The 22,597-nt window shown below is 38.3% G+C and overlaps 1 protein-coding gene and 1 pseudogene across 1 annotated transcript in view; both read right to left on the reverse strand.

Annotated features, from left to right (window-relative positions):
- Positions 1-514: 514 nt before the first annotated feature.
- Positions 515-22,597, reverse strand: part of LOC149195750 (serine/arginine-rich splicing factor SR45a-like) — a 61,757-nt gene continuing 39,674 nt past the window's right edge. The window contains exons 2-7 of the mRNA XM_089405420.1: positions 5,999-6,018; positions 5,690-5,797; positions 4,563-4,677; positions 2,445-2,594; positions 1,349-1,403; positions 515-1,104 (exon numbers count right to left, since the gene is read on the reverse strand). Of these exons, the coding sequence (XP_089261546.1) occupies positions 917-1,104; positions 1,349-1,403; positions 2,445-2,594; positions 4,563-4,677; positions 5,690-5,797; positions 5,999-6,018 (636 nt within the window). The 3' untranslated portion in view covers positions 515-916. The remainder of the gene's footprint in view (positions 1,105-1,348; positions 1,404-2,444; positions 2,595-4,562; positions 4,678-5,689; positions 5,798-5,998; positions 6,019-22,597) is intronic.
- LOC149195751 (nuclear transport factor 2 pseudogene) lies at positions 14,948-22,508 on the reverse strand (annotated as a pseudogene).

Raw genomic sequence — 22,597 nt, forward strand, 5'->3', positions numbered from 1 at the left:
AAACAATAATAGGCTTGATAAACTTATTTTTGTTATGTTTTAATGCTCTACAAGGTTGATGCACAGAACATATCCCACAGATTTCGAGGGAATAATCCGAGATTTATGACCCTCCAGTATTTGTATATATCAGTTTCTCTTTATAATATATTCCATATAATGCTTTTTCTTCTGAAATAAAAGAAAGAGCATTTCAAATGTAATGCACCAAGCTACTGTCTTTCAATGCATAATCAATCGAAGGAACCATAAAAACACTAATTTTTACTGTACAAAAAATAAACTTTCTCATTTACACATCTGAGAGATAATCTGAAATCTGTAACCTAAAACATTCAGATTTTCCACAATAAGGATATCTCAAATTCCCATTCTGTTAAGTACACACCGCCCTGCCCTCTTGGCAAAAACACAGAATAAATGTTTTTCTTTGATTTATTACAAAATGAAAAACATATTATGATTTTATTTATCAAAAAACCCATAACAAAGTGAATCAGAACGCCACCATCAATACTTAAAATGCACATTAGTCTAGGAGATTCAATATTTGCTGCACAAATGACCAAGAACTACAAAATGTAGTGGAAAATGTTCCCCTCTAACTGCTACAAAATATGATATTAGAAATTCAGGATATTTTCATGGTCTTCCTTGGTGTCATGACTCACTGTTTAATATTCTTTATTTAGCCAAGGCCGCATTTTGAACCAAACAATTTAGACAAACCACTAACCTCTGGGTCAGCAGTTAGTAATCAAGCTCTTAAAAATGTCTTCAAGCTAAAAAGATATCATATTTGAACTAAAACTCTATTACTTTAAAACTATCCATAACTGCACATGAAAAAGCACTCAAAACAGAATATTATATGTATTGTGTTTCACTCATAAACCTCGAGGAAAATCAGGATGCACTATCGCCTATAGGGTGAGTACTCCGGAGACCTTGACCTTTCCCGGCGATAACTAGGCCCTGAGTAATAAGGTGAACGATCTCTATCATAATCCCGCTCTCGACTTCCACGATATGGTGAATACTGAGGTGATCGACGTGAGCTGTGGCTGTCTCTGTGTCTCCCATAGGACCGCGGCCGAACCGTAGCTGTAATATTGATAAAATTAGAAATGTCCATCCACGTTTAATATGCACTTACTTGAAAATTTTCAATCCTCTGAAATAGAATAACATAGGAAAATTACGATTGTTCAAACAGAAATTAAATAATACAGCAAAGCCCACTTTTCAACAATGCACCAGCACATCAAATTTACAGGAAAACCAATCAAGCACATTATTAGTCACGACTCACAACGATATATATGAGCTCCAATAAATATATACATACCCCGTACGCCAAGGTAAGAACCAGGTGTTGGTGTCCTTGCTCGCTTTCGCTTTGCCTGCAGACATAATGCAAATGTCCAAAACGTTTTAAGCACAGATTACAAAAGGCGTGTGCCTATAGGAAAGTCTAGACAACACGAAATTCTGGAGGCCATTATTCCACATTTGCCCAAGTTTTTTCCAATTTTTAGAAAAGAGATTCACTAATACAATATAAATGTTCGTCCAAATGTCTACCGAATAAATTTTTATAATTTTTTAAATGACCCGTATGATAGGTAAGATCCTTGTATTTTCACAAATTTTATGCATGTTTGACCTAATCTTATAGTTGGGATTTTAAAAATTCTGAAGATTCACAAAGGTTCCTACATTGCAAGAATAATATGCTGCTTTAAAATTTTCCTTGACCCCCTGGACAAAAGGAAGAAATCTTTATGGGTCAGTGATAAATCTTCAACTGGTACACAGGTTATAAAACAGACCCACAAAATTGGTCACTAGTCCCATAACTAGAGGCAGGAGCAAATGATGCACACCCTAACTTGGATTATATTTCCAACTAACGTGTATGTAGCAAATACACTGGATTTCTGTGATAAAAATTGTATCTGCAGCAATTCTGTTAAATTAAACATGCAACACAGTTGTTGCAGATACAGTTGCAGCGATAGGAATAATTCAATACTGCTTACCAGGTTGGTTGAACTCGAATAAATTTGTAACAAACAAAAGAGGATATTAGACCTCCATATGAAATTGGCGCTGATGTTCTGAGTATTAATGTCGTAGTAGATCCCTACCCGTTTACAACAATCATTCGTAAGGTTGTATTCGAAATAGAAAGCATTCGCTCCATAATTTCTGCATTGACAGCTCGATACAGCTGACTGAGTGGACAATTGATTTTCGAGAAAACTCCTTATGAGCTGATGCAGACACTAAAACTTAAAGAGCTTGATGCTGCAGGGAAAGGTCGTTACTGTCTGGAGGTCCAACCGCTCCAAATGAACCAATTAAATTAGTGTAAGTTGTGAATTCCAATTTATATCCATTTCCATTGACTACTCAACATCTCTGTGATGGACGCAACTCACCTTCTCAACTGTGATGATACGCCCTTCAAGCGTAGATCTGTTCAAGTACTTGACACAGCGCTCAGCATTCTCTAAAGTATCCATGGTCACAAATCCAAAGCCTCTTGATTCACGAGATCTTGGATCAACCACAATCCGGCAATCAACTACCTGTCACAAAAAATCTAAATCCATAAAATAGGCAATAGCACTCAATTTCTTCCATAATCAAAACCCAGAAAATATAAATGCACGCATATACAGGATTTCAATTACCATGTTTATGTGCCCATGAGAGAGAGACATTGAAAGTAAGACAATAAAAATAGAAAACAGTACACAATTTCTTCCATAATCAAAACCCAGAAAATGCAAAATATACACATATATAGGAAATCAATTACCATGTGTTTATGTTGAGGTGAGAGAGAGAAACAGAAGACTATAAAAGTTCAAAACAGACTAAATTAATGAGTGGAATCTTTAGGCAAACTTCCAAATTCTTTAAATGTTACAATGAGGCCCTGCTTTACCTCAGCAGGTGACCTTTCCTGAATGGGCATGTCTTTTAGACATGCCTTTTCACCTAACTTAATGACTATTTAACTTAATTAATATTTAATATTTATATTTATTTTATTTATTTAATTGTTATGAATTATATTCATAACAAACAGTGCTTCTGCGGCACAGATGAAGCAATGTATCTTGCAATTTTTAATAACAAACCTGGTAGGATCATTCAGTAGCCGCACATACCATTAACACAACATAAAATTCCCTATATTTTCTGATGACAGAAAACAAACTACCACCTACTACAATCCTTACCGACAGTCAACTCAGTAACTAAGTACTGAGCTACAATCAAAAATCAGGTCTAGAATTCCATAGGAGTTAAAACTTTTACCAAGACAAAATGGCTGTTGGACCTAATTAATGTAGCATAGCTAAGTCGAAAGCAAAAGATAATAGTAACGGTCAGAATACATTGAATGTAGTGAACATTATGTAGAAATTGAATACATTCAATAAGGTTGATCTCCAAGCTGCACACACTTGCTTGAGATGCTTCTTCATGTGACTGATAAGACAATAGAAATGCACTGGAAAGACTATAAAACTAGGTCGCCCTATAACCTGGTACCTCAGGCAATGATGGCAGTTTTCCACAAAACATTGGCATCAACTATCATTGAATTGCAATTGCTAGACACCATTTAAATCTTCAAACAACCTACTCTATGAGATTTACCTACCAACTTCATTTACTTTCGTTTCTTTAAAGCTTTGATCATTGCCCTCATCATTGATTGTTTGTCTCAATGTCAAATATGCATATTCGTTCATTGTGTACGTTGTTCAATGCACAGTACCTTGTACTTACATCTTAAAAATGATATCCAAGAAAACCATTCACAAATCTGCCTATGCATTCAACAACAATGCTTTTCATTTCATATGCAGTCACAGCAAGAATTTTGACCTTCAATTCTCAATTTTGGAAATATTTTCAATAGAGATTGTATAAATAGCACTTTGCTTGCAAACTCTAAATAACTCCTGGGACATGGAATCTAAATCCTACACTGTATCTAGATTTACCCGTTAGTCCCACTCACCTACTTTTGTGGTCATTTGATGGAGTTTAATAAATCTTATCTTATCTGACAAAGTCCCAGAGAGAATCTTGCTAAAAGAGGCATGTGATTTATGATTTATCAGTTTCCTCCCTCGAGCATAGAAATGTTCTATCACAAACTGATAAATCACAAATCACATGCCTCTTTTGGGATAAGCAACTAGTTCAGCAAAAAAGATGCAGATTCCAAGCATGCCTTACCATTCCCTCAAGCTGTTATTGAGAAAAGTCAGAAAATCACCCTCTTCAAGAAGACATGTCCATCTTATGAGCATCACAAATCCCATAAATCTTCCACTTGCAAACATTAATAATGACAGCATCCATATCCAATCAAAGAACATGTTCAAATTTTTCATCAACTGGACCTTATAAATCTAAACCTCATATTTATTCTCTAGAACAAAAGTTGATAACAAGTTTTCTTGTTATTTCTGAGACAGGCTATATCAAAAATCCAAATTGGTTAGTTGTCCTATGTCTTGTGAAATCGTTACCTTGCCTTCTTGGGAAAATAGTTCTTCAAGATCAGCCTCTACAACACGAGCAGAGAGTCCAGTGACATATAAGTTGTTCCCAGGGTTACTCACATCATCCCTCGAAGAAATATCCCTAATAGAAACAAACAGAACAGATAGAGATGCATAGTCAAGACCTTCTGCACAATAAATACTGCACAAGACCTACCTAATAAATTCTGCACAAGAACTTCAGTATATTCAAAAAGGCCTTTCCACTTCGATATATAGAAATTGCAAGAAAGTGTGGCTACGTATATGTGTGGGTGTATATATACATACTTGTATAAACCCGTGTCAAGTAACTGAATCATTCAGGATGTTCACAGTAAAACATTTACGATTGCACATTCTGCAACTTCCAAACCCCTAACTCCACTGATTTTTAAAATGGCATATATTATTCAATATTATCTCGTACCTCCTATAAAAACCGATAGGATTCAACAATGTATAGGTGGAGATGCTTAATTCTTAACATTTAACATAAACAATGAAGAAGTTTAATATTGTATTACTGGTATTTTGAAAAATCCAAACATTTAGGTATGCCTTTAAAATTAAGAATTTCTACCAATACTGTCTTCCAGGGTTTATAGAGCCAAACAGCTTTTATATGTGGTCTTTTATCTAGGGGACAGGTAGATTCAACTTTTGAAAATTTTGCTCCCTTCAATATCAAGCCCCTGCAGGAAGGAAAGCTGGAATCCTAGACACATACAGATTCGCACAAAAAGAGGGTGTGTGCAGGTGTACATAAACATATACATACAAGTGTGCCACTGTGCTCCAGTAACTCAAACAATTGACAAGGTGCAATACTTCACATATATCAATCTTATATAATTAATATAGTTTGTCCTGAGTTGATATTCATGCCTTGTGGACACAAAGATTCTTTCGAGGCCACACAGGAAATAATGTGATGGTCCATAGGGCTGAAATTTTAAAGCCCATTGTCTTCGGTTGGACATACATATGGTCCCACACATCATAAATTACAAATTTCTGTGACCACAGCTTTAAAAACAAATATAAAAATAAAAGGCAATACCAAAATACAGTAACGAGCAATTCTTATATTATCACATAAGGCATCACTTTACCTCCTCACAGGACTACGAGACCGATACGGGGATCGAGACTGAGATGCCGACCTAGAACGAGAACGAGATCGCACATATCTGCGCCTCGGGGAAGGAGAGCGTGAATATCTGCAGCAAGTCAACAATAAAATTAGTTTTTATAATTGCAGAACTGTGATGTCAACAAAGAAGAATACAGGCATTTTCAAAGCACTTTTAATGTCCTTCATAAAATACAAGTTTATTTAATGTCAATAAGATGTCAGAAAATATGAAACTTAATAAAAGATAAATGCCACAAAATAAAACAGGAATGGTGACACCTCTCACCTTCGTCTAGGAGTGTCCACCTGATTGGAACAGACAAAGTTCAAAGAATTCATAAGAATCCAAATACAATTTTCATAACATACAAAAATCAACATACAAGCACTTTATTCCCTTCCTTTCCTTGATCCATTGACACAGTTCAGAATAAGTACAGATAGAATTGAATACTGCAATACTCCAAGAAATACAGGAGCCAGTCATTTTAAACAGGTTGAGAAAGCTGTAAGTATGCTCAAGATTGCAATCCCTTGTCAAATATATCTTCTTTAAAATTGTATTTTCAGCATATGCCATAATGTCAGGACTCGGAATGTTATTGTTTGATAATTAAACGAGAATATTAGCAAAAATGACCATGGAGTACATTGTCAAGAGTAGATCAATATTTGGCATTTTCGTTTTCAGCAATAAAATAAAAGAAGTTTTTACATCATGTCTAGTCAGTTCTAACTTGTCAGTTAGAATTATTGCTCATTTTCCAGTGAGTGTTCGTGGTGCTATGGTTAATGGAAATAGAATTTGTCTTCTTTAAAGTTACTGTTTCGGCACATATGGCATACTGTCAGAATGAAATAGATGCTCAAATGATAATATTGACAAAAACCATCACTGACTGTCCAGTGTTGATTGATATTGGTCACTTTTTATTTCGGCAATAGAATATGAGGACTCCCATTGTTTCATCATATCTAGTCAGTCCAACTTCTAAATTAGGGATATCAATCATTTTCCAGAAGATATTAAGTGTTAATGGTACCATGGTTAATTAAAAAAAGGCAGGGAATCAATAATCATCACACTTTGCATAGAGTAATCTAAACAGGGTAGCTCTGAATCTTCTCTGTATCAGGTAATTTTAAAATAAACCCAAGCAGCAGATACGCACAGGTAAGTAGGAGCTACAAAACATGTGACTGCCAAGTTAACGTGCTACAAGAAAAGAAACACAAGGTATAAAAGTACGAGAGTACACGAGGGCCAAGGAAGGGATCCCCATACAGTTTTCCAAAATGATGGGTAATGGGTATTCCAGCAATGTCACATGGCTCGGGTTCAACAATGATTAGGTTCGGTTTGAGTTTGAATGTTTTGATGAGGTTCGTGATTAGGTTCCCATATATATATATATATATATATATATTAATTTAAAATGAATTATACTATAAAATTGTAAGAAATCAACATCAGTAAACATCAAAAATGCTATCACAGACATGGAAACTGCAAGGATAAATTACAAGCTTGAGTTGCGACAGGAAGTTATGATTTTTGATCTATGGACTTGGTCAATGGCTATGAGGTTCGCCAAAATTCGAACCTCAAGGTTAAAGTTCAACGAACCTTGTGACATAGTATGCCAGTGGGGGTGTTTCAGGTAGAGTACTGGAAATATATGAACATCCTGCCATTTCATACAGGAAATTATTGAAAAGAAAACATGAAACAAGGAAAAGGGGAGAACACTGAGAACATAAAATAGGTCTGGACTCTTGCAATGATTCTTTATGCAAATAATTTATTGAATAAGATTCAAAAGACTATGCAGGAGAAACGAATGAAACAACTACTATCTTAATTCAAAAACCAGTTTGTCATTCAATAGAAATTGACTGCTATTCACAATATCCAAACATGATGAAGAATAACTAAAGATTTAGAAAAATTACTTCGTCTACAAAAATCATCTTTTCCAACCATAAAAACTATGCCCATCATTCAAAGGTCATACAATATTTGGATTGGAATGCAGGGAAGGAGATCATTGACAAGGAGGTTGATTGATATCAGTGAAGGTCTAGTCTACGAGAAAGTTGTCAGTGTCAGCGATCACCCCATGTTAAGGAACATGTTGTTCGTGTTAGTAATCGTATTATTGACAAACCAGTCATCAATGTCAACAGTCCCATTGACACAGGCGTGTCTACATCAATGAAGGCCCTATTGACAAGCAATGTATTGATGTCATAGAAATTCCCATTGACAAACAACTTGTTATGCCAATGAAGGTCTTATCAATGAGCAAGTTATTGATATTGGTGAAGATCCAGTGAACAAGTAGGTTATCATTGTTAGTGAAAGTCTCCTCATGAACATATACATTGAAATTGACAAAAGATGTTACCCTCTGGAAAAAATAGGGTTCTTTCATACTTTTATGGGGTTTTTTTCTCATCGAGCATAACAGAAGGCCATTTGGACTTCAATAGCAGTGATAGATTGATGAGACTGTCTAGAGGTAAACTGCCCCAGAGATTCCATTCTTACACAATTGACATAGAAAGAGGAAGGGAGCCCTAGAACAAGAACACCCTACCATATTGGAGGTTCCAAAGCATGAGTTATGATAAGCTATAAGAGGAAATACAAACAAAAGTGACTTGCTAAGACTTAATACAGCCAAAAGCAAACATGCCCTACATCGTTGGAGGTTCAGAGCATAGCGCACCATGAGACAGTCTAAAGGAGCAAAACACCCTACCTTGGAGGAGACCCACGGCATAATAGATGGCAAGGGAAAGAGATAATGGAGGAATGCCCTAGCATGGAGTACTATTTTTGTCAAAGGAGATCACTACATGACAAACATTCCACTGCAAGGCAGCAATGGGGCTGCTTGATCATAAATCTACCCCTTGCAACTAGGACATTTTGTGCAAAAGTGCATTAAGAGCGCATTAAAGTAAATTTATAAGGCATTACACAATATTCAAGGCATATTGGAGACACGTCTGACATTTGCGACATGTAGGGTAAGGACACTTGGTTCAAGACATGTTCGAAATATTTCGAGGACTCTTGCTCTACATGTTTGGAGGAGAGTCCTTTGCATGAGGAAGCACCATTTCGGCATATTTGCATGGTCCAAGACCCTAAACAAAGAATGAGTGCATACTCTAAGGGATTGGATAATGACAAGTGGAAAGTGGATATATGCAACAATCCTATGACAAATTTGGCCTATAATCCAAGAAAGACTAAATTAGCACAACATTATCACATCACTTGTGTGCTAGAAGAGGAGCATTAGAGTGTGGAGAGCCTCCTAAAGGGAGCACAAGTGTCTAAGAGGCCATAAATCACCATAAAGAAGGCCTAGGGAGGTGCACCCTAGGAAGAAGGGCATGTTCTATGGATTAAAATATTAATTCACCTTTTTAAGTCCTAGATGTAGGAAGCATAAATTTTGGATGAAAAAGATTATAAATAGAGGAAATATTCATTTGCTAGAGGCACGATCGATTGTGTGGGAGATCCCCTCTAAAGCTTAGTTGAAGATTTACTAATAAAAAGAAGTTATAGAGAATTTCAATGTGATGTTCTTCATCTTTTTTTTGTTTTCTTAGGTTGATTTGATGGTTGGAAGTTACTAGTACATATATGTTGCAATAATATTTGTAGAAAGAAAAATTTCCTCCAATAAGATTACATCTCATTTATGGCTATTCAACTTCATTGTATTTTGAGGGTTGCACCAACTTGGGTTCAAACATTGAGTGTGGCATGTTTAAGGCCCTCTTGATTTTTGGGTGAAATCACACTTGATGGTTGATGTATTATTGGTTCTTCATTCTATGAAAATGGATTTCCACTTGTCTACTTCTTGTATGATTTCATATGTGGCTATCCTTTAATCATTCATTGTTGCACGTTATTACGTGGCTGATTTTGTACTTGTTGTGAGAAGCATCTTTGCAAGGGTCCTCCTTTAATTTTTTGCATGTTGAAGTAAATTTGTGTGGTTGGTTAGAGCATGTTTATAACAGCGTAACCACGCCGCCTTCTATGTAATTTCAAACCCTCTTGATTGTTGACCTTGACTCCATCACCTACTTGATAGGAAATGATCTTGGCTATCTATCATTCCTTAATCGAAAGAATTGTTACCAACCACTTTGTGGGTGATATCCCCAGGGGAAAAAATTTCTCCATGATGAGCCTCAGCCAGCAGCCCCTTGATGCCTCCTACTAGCTCGTTATGCCATTTCTTTGCAACCTGAGCCAGCCATGCGGGTCCTCACCCACCTATATTGATCGTATGTTTGAAGGTGGGCCTCCTGAATCTAGAGGTATCTCTTGTCATTTGCTAATTGAGTATTAGGTTTACCTAACATGGATACCTCTGGGTATGGATTGATGGGGGGATTTGGTGGAAAGAGTGGGCTTAGTTTGTACTCTTGTCTCCTTGATCTCTTTTGGTTGTTACCCTTGGATCTTAGTCCCGTGGGATCTCCTTTATTGGCCATTTGGTTCTAGGGTGGTACTACTTGGGAAACCCCGACTTTGGGTGCATGGTCCCGCTCCTTTACCCGCACATACTACTCCCTTTCCACTCACTATACCCCCATTCATCATTTCTCCCACCTGGGTCCACATTCCCATTCTGGGTCCACATAGGGCTAGCCTCCATATCCCATTTGGCCCCACCTTGGGTCAAGCCTAGAATGATGCCTCGAAGGTTGAAGCAACTAAAAGAAGAAGAAAAAGCATAATTGACCACATTTAAAAGGAAAATTTACCCCAAAATGCCAAAGATGGTCGGGACAAAAATAATTAGCACGTGGGCAAAAGCTGATACATGAGCTCTACCCCATCCATGGCCATCACCCTGGTTCCATAGAGCCATAGATGAGCCTCCTCTGTCATTCAGGAACCCATGATTGTCCCAACCCCTAGGGGGAAATGAACCGCCCTATCTCAAAAGGGGTAATCACTGCTATATTATACACAACATGCTCTTGTCCTTTGAGCCCCGAGCAATTAATTAAAAAAAAATCATAGAAGGCAAATGGCATATAAAGAAGGGTGGAAAAATCAAAGTCGAGGCACCTCATGTAGCACGACTGCTCCCTCCTATACATTATATACCCAGGTGTGGGCCTCCCCTTATCTAGCTACCCCTACGCCCCATTATGTGGCCCAGGGATGCCCCTCTCAATCCCTATTCCATGTCACCTATTTGTCACTTACCACCCCCATTAGCAGTGTGTACCTTGGACATATTATCCCCTTTAGGGGTTGAAACCACCTAATAAGGTACTTGGCTAACCCCCTTTGGAGTTTGGAGACACTAGCACATGCCAAAGCCCACTATGGAAGGGCATGCCATTATGAAGTGCCCACTTTGTTATCCATGGTTTGTAAGCTCCTTTACCCGATTATTCTAATGACTGATTGTACTGGAAGCCTAGGGGACGCATTGGATCTTATGCAGGATTGCAAGTGGTTTCCATTTGGGTTTGGCTTCCCTATATGGGATCCTAACCCCCAGAGGTCCACATTGGCACATGTAGGGTGTGCATAGAGAGCCATGGGCCTCCACAGCAACAAACAACACTCCACAAATCTTCATGGATGTTCAAAGACTACTAGCGATTCACTTTTGGGAGGATGATGACATGATTGGTACACCATGCCCAGTAGACACCCATAGGAGCCCCACACTCTTGGCAAGTGTCCCAGCACTTGTACGATGTCATGGCAGCATTCATTCCACCACCTGGACCATTGCAGAAGATCTACAGACATCTCTGATTCATATGGAGACCCATGGGGTCATTGATGTGCCCTCGGACCCACTGAGACCACCACAGGTCTACTACTCGGAGAACAAGGGGCCACCCCCTTGCCCATCATATTCCGAGGAATTTAATCCTCAATATGACACTTCATGATGTTATTGAGCCTTTGTAGGGCCCTACGACACGCATACATCATTATTTGGCCCCTTGTGAGGCTTGTTTTTACATTATGAGCTAGTATGGTGGGCTTGTCACCATTAGCAATTATTATTTGCACTTTATTTTATCATTAGGGGCCCATAAGCTAATTCGAACTCCTTAGGAGGCTATATATTGATGTTAGATACATTCATTTGTATCATCACTTGACTTGGGGCCTCTCTACTCATAGAGAATTTTCGCACTTTTTCCTTGGAGGATGGATGAATTTTTATGTATGGATTTGGGCTATTTCTCCTATCTTGGAGCTTTTTTATGCAAACGAAATGTTGGTTGGATATACTCTATAACGTTGTAAATGCTTTTTATCGTTGTTATTCTTGTTGCTGCATACAGCTAAAATTAGGGATAGTTGTTGCATTATTATAATGTGGAATTAAGCAATGTTTTAGTTATTAAATGTATGGGCCAATGTTATATGAATGAAATTTCCTAGAGATTATTTATCTCGAGAAGCTTGCATCATTTGCTTTAAAGTATAAATGTTTGAAAGTCGCTTTTCTTTTCTTACCATCTACATTGGATGAAGTTGACTTTCTAGGCCTCCTTAATAAAGAATCCAAGTTCTTACTCATTACCACCCTTGACTCCATATCCCCAAGTCAATTAGGCACTGGTTCCATAAAAGGGTGACCTTATTTTCACCATTTTTCCCTTTTTCCCGAGTATAGCCCCAGTGGGTCACCTAGGGCATCAATTTCCCAGCAATTGGCCCAAGGAAAAATTTCGATCTCTTCTAAGCTACTGCGCTGGTGGGTCCGCTCACTCTCCAAATTTGAGGCCATTTTGACAGTGGAATCTTTGGGAATCTCAAGCCCTAGCTCTAGGACCAAATTTTGCCTAGGCATCCTCAAGGTTAGACACTAATAAGATCAATACAACCTATTGACCACTACGTGTCAACGACCCATAACAGTACACCCCTTTTTTTCGCAAAAGGGATAGCGCCTGATCGATGTGTCTGTGTTGTCCAGCTATCATCATCAGCCTGATCATCATGTTATAATGTAAACCCATTCTGCATGTATATGATGTAAATAATCTCAGCAGATCCGTGTCATGTATGTAATTGCCTAGGTAAACCTACTTTTCTGGTGACGATCTACATTCCAGGAGGTTTTTTGTCTCACTGATCCATTCTCAGATGGTCAACAGAGTTTTCCTTCAGTCTTACCCCAAAGCCAAAATGGATTTTGTCACTGGGATCTTATACGAGTCCTAGTGTTCTAGATAGACTCTATGTAAAAATAATTTGGAAATAATCCCGACTATTTGGTTAGGTCATTTTATTACAAATTGCTTGGTCTGTTGGATTATATTTGTGTCGCAGAAATGGGAAGTCTGTGAGGGTTTATTACAAATGGGTTTTCACCCTTGAGATGTAAAAAATGTGAAAATCATGATGTAAAATGTCTTGAGGGTTGGAAAAATAATTTATCCCCTCATAGGTTAATTAATTAAATTTTCTGGCCAAAATTTAATTAAAATCCTAAGCCAGAAATTTAATTAATTCTAGGTCATAGGTAAATTTAAATTCTCCAAAGGCAAAATTCGTCGATCCTTAAAATTTAAATTTTAAGAGGTCCAAGGACTAAGGTAAATTAATTATTTTGATAAATTTTAAGCCTTTGATCCCTGAGGTTAAGTCCAAGTCAAAATTTTGGGGAAATTAATTCAAAAAATTAATTTTTGAATTAATTAAAATGCATTTAATTGAAAAATTCGAATCTTCCCAAATATTTAAATATTTCGACAAATGAGATTAAAAGAAATTTTAATCCTCATCAACGGTCGAGATTGCTTTGATGAGGATCACTCGAACTAGCCGTTCGAAGATTTATCTTTAAATAGGAAATCATTTGTCAATCAATCCATCTGACCTTTGAGTCATGTGCTTAGCAAGAAGCTTTTGTGTAATTTTTATTCGAATAATAAAGAAAGACTTTGGAGTTAATTTTCGCCGGTGTTACTCTTAATGGAAATATTGTGAGATGTGTCGTTTTCATGCGTAAATTCTTTTTAGCCATTGATGATAGCTTCTAAAGAGTGATTTGAGTACAGGTATCTTACTCAGTCACTAGGGTTTAAGTGATAATTTAAATTTCGAATGTAATAGCCGGTATCTCTATTTATCTGAATTTTATGATCATTTTCTCACTCTATTTTAATGGCTAGATTGAGTTTTGCAGGAAAATCTTGTTTTTTAGATCTTCGGGCATCAAGGGAAGTTTTCAGTTGGACCAGCGAACTCCTGATCCGTGTTTTCTGAGGAGCCCAGTGAAATTAATCCCGAGCTTATCATAAGAATTTTTGTTGGTGATGCACGAAGGGTTTCTAGTTAGCACCTCCTTAAAATTTAAAAAATTTAACTTTTATGTGTCAAATTGATAGATCTGGTTGTTGAGAGCCTTAGACTATCAGATCTGGGAGCGGAGTTGGACTCATACTCCTCAGATCTGATAGATCTACCATTCTTGTACATAGATCTGTAAATTATTTTTGGTTTTCTGACTTGGGTTTTTCTGGGTTTTAGTTTTATCATTGTATATATCGTTTGGGTGTTTCTTGTTGTCTTGCAGCTACAGATCTAAGGAAGAAATATGTGTTGAGTCCAAATCTAGGCCCTGACGAGTAAGATTGGGATCTCTGGGGTTCATCAACATAATTTTCTAGGGATATTATTCAGACATTTTGCAGCCCAAGGGTTTAAATTTAAAAAAAAAAATTAGATCTGGAAATTTCGTGAGGGTTTCAGGGTTAGATCTGAAGCAAGTGGATTTAACATTTTAATTAAGATTTCCGGAAAAATTTTAGAGAATTTTTGGGCTACCATTTTCACTAATTGGTTTGTTGCCTAGGTTTTTGGGTTCACTGTGCAATTTCAAATTTTTTTTAAAACCCTCGCTGCCATCTCTCTTTGTTGTCTTCAAACCCTCCTTTGCATTTCCTCAAACCCTCAACTTTCTTCTACTCCACTTCCCATCTCTGTTGTGCGTTTCCCTTATCGCAGTCTCCATTCCACGCATCCGCTTCACCTGCATCCATCACAGCTCCATCATCCTCTCACTACCATTTGCGTGTAGCATTCAGCCCATAGCCCGTCCACTCCTCTTCAAAAAAAAATCGTGTGCTTGTTGCTCGCAACTCCTTCCTCCATCCGCAAACAGCTCCATCGTTGTCCTTTCTCATCAAACTCCTTGCCCACGCTCCGCTATCCCTGCAACAAATCTACGCACCCATCGCTCAAATCCCTTCCTCCGCCGTCACTACTCTTTCCGCCGACCTGCACAAAGCAAACACATTCGATTTTTTTGGTTTGGTTTCATTTGTTTATTTTTTAGTCTTCACAGGTTTTAGGTTAGTTTTTCTTACTTTTAATAAACAAAACATACTATTTCACGTTTAGTGAAACTTTGGGTTGAACTCAATTCAGTTTAAAATTTCGATTTTTTTGGTTCATTGTTTTTCGATTTTTTCATTTACTTTTTGATTTGTTTTATTTTGTTTTTACATTTTTTATTTGATTTCTTTTGATTTTGATTTTATTTAATTTTTTTATTTTTTATTTCCTTTCTTTTATTTTTTTATTTTGTTTTTTTATTTTCATTAAAAAAAGACATTTAAAATTTTAAAAAATCTAAAAAAATTTAAAAAATCTATAGAAAATTAAATTATTACCAAACAAACAAACAAAAAATCTGGTGACTAAAAAATTTAAATCTAAAAGGGGATTCACGCTTTCACATTTAAAAATAATAAATAAATAAAAAAATGAAAAATAAAAAATAAAAAAATTGTGTCCTATGGCCCATTTAAAATTTCAATTTATTGAAGTCCTTTTGATTTCTTTATTTTTGGTCACATTAAAGTTTAATTATTTCATCTACCACATTAAATTAATTTCCTAAGGAACAATTGAATTGATTACATAAATTTCCTTGGTGTCATTCTGTGGTAATATTTATCTATTGGCTATAGGAGAAAGTTAATTAAATTCTAGATTTGGGTCATTAATGAAAATCATTTTAAATCTGGAATCTCTTGCATGATAGAGTTTTGGGCGTTTACATTTAATCGTTCATGATTGTCATTATTCGTCACATTTGTAAATTGCTTTGGATAACTTGTTTTTACTTGATCTACGGTTAATCGAATATGAAGGCACTAGTTTGTAATTATTGTTATCTTGTGGTTGTGTCTTATTTTAATCTATCGATCTCAGTTGACCAAGATTTGTTCTACATTCATCAAGTTGTCCATCTTTAAGTCTCCTAGAGCCTGTGTTTCACAAGCTATCCTCATTCATTCACCCCAGGGACTACCCCCGTTGACTTGTCTAAGAGAGAGTCTAAACGGAGTAAGGATTAGAGTGACAGCCCTTACTCTGAGCGTTGACACAATACCTAGACACTTTGTGCGACAGCACAAACTTTTGAAGAAAGTATTCTTGTTTGGTCCTTTCTCCTCACCTTGTCCAGGATAGGAACATCATTGGTTGCTACATTCCATCCCCGAACCTGGGTTGGGTCCACTTGGCCCCTTGTGGTCCCACTTCTCAATAGTGACTATTTGTCAAGGACCATTTGGGAATTGAATTTTCCCAAGGATTATAGGGATTGAGAAGCTTGTTCATAAGCCTATCCTTTCTCCCTCAACCCTCAAATCCTCACCCCTTCTCCCTGGTGGAACAAGTCCCTTGCTTAAAGGGCAAGCAAGCTCCATTCTTCACTCCATCCTTGGGAAAGGGTTTTCAGGGTCACTTCTCACCTATCCATTGACATATACTTTACAAGTGAATCCCTACACTATAGGGACTCCTCACATCAGTGAAAGTCCATAAAGCGCAAGGAGACTTAGATGTGGTGACAGTGGGATAAGCCTCCACCGTTTCCCTTGACCTAGCAGTTGCCCTCTTAGGAACCCCTTTTGGGTCCCCTGCTAGATTGAGTGGTAACGAAAATATCATAAACACATTTTCTAGGGTTTGTCCCTTTGTGTCAAAGGAGAGATGACCTAAACTAAGAGGAAGAAACCTTATGATGACAATAGGAAACATTCTTAAGCACCTCTAAGGTTGCACTTGGTTTTGGGGTTTGAATAACTTGGAGCATAAGTCTGAGAGGAAAGAAAAGGAAAGGTTGATGAAGTTGACATCGATGAAAGTTCCATCAACAAACAAATATGTCAATGCCAATGAAAAAATCATCAACAACCCCTGCAACAGACGTCGATATTGGTTACTAAGAAGGCCAATCATTTTATAAACAACTGTTGGACATAAGCAAAATAAAGGCCCCATGTCAACCAATTGTTATGAAAAGCATGTGGTTGAAGACCAAGTTCAAGGAAGTTCAAATCTAAGTCATAACCACCAAGATCAACTAAAATTAAGTCAATTACAAGATGACCTATAATAAATCCTCAAAAGACGAAAAAGGATTATTGTTGTTACTTCAAAGACCCACCTACGGACCTGTTACCACTCAAACTAACAAGGGTCTTAGGAGGGGATCCTAAAAGGGCGACAATGGAGCGATAGCCCACTGTCACCTCAACTAAGGCTCCCTGCTCTTTACAGACTTTCGCCAATGGGAGGAGACCCAGTACGAAGGGAATCACTAGATGGATGAGTCAATGAAGAACTAAAGAGTGATCCCTAAGGCCTGTTCACACGAGAGACTCAATTGCATGGTTTCTTGAGAAGCAAAATGTAAGGCTCTCCAAGAAGTGCCAAGGGTATTTCAAGGGCTACGGTTTGCAAATGAGACTTGTAAAAGAAGGACCTAGTCCTAGAAACCCTTGTGAAAACTTGGTTTCCATATGGTATTTGTGAAATTATCTTCAGTAAGTTGCGGGACCACACAAGGCCAAGTGGACCGAGAATTAGGTCAAGGGGGTGGAGTTGATCAATCAAGGGTGTCCTTGACCTGAGGGTGTTCTTGATCAAAGGGGAAATTTTCACTAATTTTGATGCAATGATCCCAATGACGTCACTAGCCAAGGGAAACAAAGGGCAAGAATCGATCTCAGAGCTAGGGCTTGGAATATCTCAAATCCCACCGTCGGAATTGCCTCAAATTTGGAGTGTTTCTAGAAGACATAGCAACGCAGTAGAGGGCAAGAAATCGAATTTTTTTGATGGGTGAATTGTGAGAAAAGCGATGCCCTAGCTCACCTATGGAGGCTCGGCCTAGAAAGAAAGAGAGAAAAATATGCTTTTAGGTGATCATTTATGGAGGATTCGTGCATAGTCCTTTGGGAGACATGGAGTCAAGGATATTTCAATGCCTGGAATGAATTCATTTAGTCAAGGAGGCCTCTAGAACAATTCCGCATGGTAATTAGGGCATGGAACAATTGCTTCAAGGTCTTTACACTTCGATATGTAATATTTGATGACTTATCAAGATAAAATTTCAACAAAATATCTCTAGGAACATTCAATCATTCATACATGGCCCATGACATGATGCAACACTATAAAAAGACACATTTCCACAATTTCGCATAAGAAAAGAAGTAAATTCATCCTAGTATAACGAAAATCCCCAGCAACATGCATGTGACATAAGAAAGTAACAAAATAGCATTAAAAGAGTACTTACATGTAAGAAAAAGTATATCCAATCATCATTATATGCCAATAGTGAAGCTCCAAGACAAAAATGAAGAGATCCAAACATCAAAATTCATCCATTCATCCAATTTCGTCCTCCAAAAAGAATAGCGAAAATCTCACAAGAGAGAATGATCCAATCCAAGTGATGATGATCAAAATGATTCATCACACTTGTATTTATACACTTCCTAATGAATTCGATTTAGCTAATTAGGCCTAATTTAGCCCCTAAAATAAAATAATGGGCATAATACCAAAACTTTTGGTGACAAGCCCACCAAATAGCTCAATAATGTAAAGATATGCCTCTCAATAGGGTTGAATGATCAACAAAGTGTTGGGCCTTTAAGGAGGCCTAATGAAGTCCAAGGGGTGCCATGATGTAGAAATGGACTCCAAACATAGTGGACAAGGAGTTGGCCCCTTGTTTTCCAATCAAAAACATGTGGTGCTCCCAAGTGGGTGTGGGGGCACAAGGACATCCTCATTGATCTCCAAATGGATCAAATATGCATTTAGACCATTTGTAAGGGCTGGAGTAATGACATTAGCCCTCCCTCTGTAGCAGGAGGCATCTTGGAACATCTGCCAATTGTATGGTGCAACCATGGAGTCGGTTGGGCATGGTGGACCATGTGCATCATTCTCATCCAAAAGGTGGAATACGAGCAATCAATAAACGTCATTGGGGATCCATGAAGTAATACCTGCTATGGTGGAGGTGCACGGATCTCAACGCTCACCCTACAAGTGCCAATGTAGCCCTCTGGAGGGCTCGAACCCCGTATAGGTTGACCAAACCCCAAATGAAGACCAGGATCCAATACGTCCCCTTGCCCTCTAATACAACAAATCATTAGAATAATCAAGTAATAATGCTTACAAGTCATGGGATCAATGGGGCACTTCATAGTGGCATGTCCTTCCATAGTGGGCTTCGGCATGTACAAGTGTCTCCAAGCTCAATAAGGGGTTAACCAAGGACCCTATTAGGTGGTTTCAACCTCTAAAGGGGGTGGCATGTCCATGGTACATCCTTTAAGAGGTAGGTGGCAAATGATATAATAATGGAATGGAGTGGGGATCAAGGGAATCATCCAAACCACATGTCAAGGTGCAAGGGTAGCTATAATAAGGGAAGCCCACACCTGGGTATATGAGTGTAGGAGGGAGCAAATCGTGGTACATGAGTTACCCCGACCTTTGTTTTTCCACCCTTCTTCATATGCCTTTTACCTTTGATTGATTTTTCTTCATAACTGCTTGGGGCTCCAAGGGATGGAGAGCATGATGTGTAATATGTCGCAGTGGATAACCCAGGCAGTTCATCATCCACCAGGGATTGGGGCAATCATGGGTTCCTTAATGATGGAGGGGGCTCATCTAGGGCTCATGTTTGGATTTTACCCACGTGCTAAATTTGTATGTCCCAACCATCTTTTGCAATTTGTGGTATATTTTTTGTTAAGAGTGGCCAAATTATGCTTTTAATTTTCATTCTAGCTGCATCAACCTCTAGGGCATTGTTCCAGGCCCGACCCAAGGCGTGGACAAGGGGAGGGGGAGGTTGACCCTGTGTGGACCCAGTGGACACATGTCGACCCAAATGAGAAAAGGAGGAATGGGGTTAAACTAAGTGGAAGGCGAGCAATGTAGGTGGTATCGGGAAGTGGGACCACAACCAAAATCGGGATTTCCCATGTAGTGCCATCCCTAAAGTTAATGGCTAGTAAAGGAGATCCCACGGGTAACCACGTAATTGAGCAAAGGAGACAAGAATACAAACCTAACCCCCCTCTTTTTGTCAAATCCCCCCACCAATTCATGCCCAAAAGTTTTCATGCAAGGAAAACTAATCAACTATACCAACGAAAAGCCATAACTTCAAGGTCAGAAGGCCCAACTTCAAACATACTCATAGCAGATGGGGAGGGACCACATGGTTGGCTCAAGTGGTGGAGAAAATGGCACATCAAACTATCTGAGGGTTGCAAGGGGTTGTTGGCTACCGGCTGAGGACCATCTAGGGGAAAAAAATTCTCCCATATACACTACCCACAGGTCGTGGGTAACAAGACCCTCTCACACTTTAATCTAAAATCTCAAACATCAAAAATCTATAAAAGATACGAGATCATATGTTAGAAAATCAAAAAGGAAGAAATATTTTCTTTATATTGATAATTACTTGTGATATTCTTATGTTTTCTTATGTTCCTCTTTTATCTTTAGTTCATCAAACAAATACCAAAGCAATAGCACAAAGATCACAGACACCAGATATAAGCAGATGACCAGGGCAAAACACCTATCTAGGGGAAAACCCACTTAACAACTCTTCCTTAATAACTTCTGAGATAATCCAAGACTCTAATAGACTTCCTCCACACCAAGTCAGCCTTTTCTTCCTTTTGTATATGATAACATTTTCAACAATAACTTTGACCTAGCAGCAACTTCAATCTAGCAACAACTTCGACCCAACAGTTAGCCCAACAACAACTTCGACCTAGTAGTATCTTCGTCCTTCTAGCAAATATCCCAGTAAATCCACAAGAGTGAGATAGAGACAAACCTAGAAACTTCGATCTTCCTTCTTCCAACAACTTCGCACTTTTTCTGCTCTTCCTCTTAGATATCAAACTTGTGAGTGAGTGAGTGTCCAAATGAATTCGAACTGCTTCAATATATACCCTTTTGGTGAGGTCGAATTACCCAGTTTGAGGCTGACTTGGTGTGGAGGTGACAAATACCTTATTTGACTCAATAATAAATCATTTTACATGATTCAAAAGCCCAAGAAGGGTCTCTTTAAATGGACAATGACTCTAATGACTCAGAATAAATCTTAAAAGTCCTCAATGGGGACTTTGACCTAAAACATGATGACCCAAGCATGAAACCCATGCTTTAATAAGTCATAATAATAATAATAATAATTTTCTTTTTCATTCTTTTGATAAATACATTTCATTGTGACTCAAATACAATTATGAAGACCGAACCTAGTTACATTTGTTGACACCTAATCCTCAGCGGTTGGGTGTACCCGGAATGTGAACAGTCATCAAGTAGATGAACTGATCAGTCACATTCCTGTATATAAACAATAGTTACCTAATGAAATAAATCAATCAGTTTTCTTCTGCCAAGTCTAGAGTTAACCTGGCCTGACATGGTATCAGAGCCAGTCCTAAGAATAGTCGTAACTCCTCTCATTGATTCTCTGCGCATGAATACCTGAGCGCTGCCTCTATCCTGCGTCTCATTGATTCTCTGCGCATCGGTTTCGCTGCCTCTCCACCCCTGACAAAGGCTCAGATCCCAGCATCGGTTTCGCTGCCTCTCATTGATTGTCCTGCGCATCTGCGTGGTAAACGTTTTCAAGCAAGTCTTTCTTGCTGTCCGAAGAAACCCGCTACCAGGAAAAAAAAAAAAAAAAAAGCTCTGTCATTTTCCCTGAGGCCGAGGCCGGACTGTATTTTCCTCACTGGTCCTTCTCCATGGTCTGACTGCACATATACTTCTTCAACCTGGGGTTCTTCGTCCAATTCAGCAACCGGTTGATCAACTACATGTTCTGGTGAAGGTGTCGGCTCTGCAGCTGGCTCAGGAGCAGGAACCTTGGAAGTCTGTTCCGGGATGCCATTAATAAATATGTTAGTTGTCTCTGGCTGTGGAGGCTCGTCCAAGTACCTGAACACATCGTTTAAAACAAAGTAGCCCTTGTCCTGAGGAGCAAGGAAGAAAGACTGTGTGAAATTCCGTTTTAGACCATCTTTTCCATTCAATACGCCCGTTACTAGTACAAGGACTCCCTGGTTGTAAGAATCCTGAGAGTCCACAGTCTTTATCTCTGCTGTATAGTCACTATAGTCTAGTGAGATAATCTTATCATTTATCGCCGCCATGGTTGTTGTACAGCTCATCTCTCCATTTGGTTCTGGGCGGCCAAGCTTGCTCGAATCCTGATAAAACCTGAATACCATTTGGGGCGACTGGTGGAGAACATGGTAATATTGATGCACAAAGGCGTTTCCAACCACTGAGGCAGGAGGGACAGCGACAACTGCTGCAGGGTTCACTTGCTGGGTCGTCATGTTTCTGAACCGATCTGTTGAAGAAACAAGAGAAAAAACCAAGCAAATGTTTGCCCTGGTGATGCTGATGCTTCTATCAAACGTTAGAGGAAAATAAAGTGCATAAGGCTGTGACATAAGGATTTTTTTAGCAGAAGAATTT

The sequence above is a fragment of the Pinus tabuliformis genome, chromosome 2_2 (genome assembly GCF_031772625.1).
Source record: "Pinus tabuliformis cultivar Carrire ecotype Pingquan chromosome 2_2, CPIR1, whole genome shotgun sequence".
NCBI classification, from domain to species: domain Eukaryota; kingdom Viridiplantae; phylum Streptophyta; class Pinopsida; order Pinales; family Pinaceae; genus Pinus; species Pinus tabuliformis.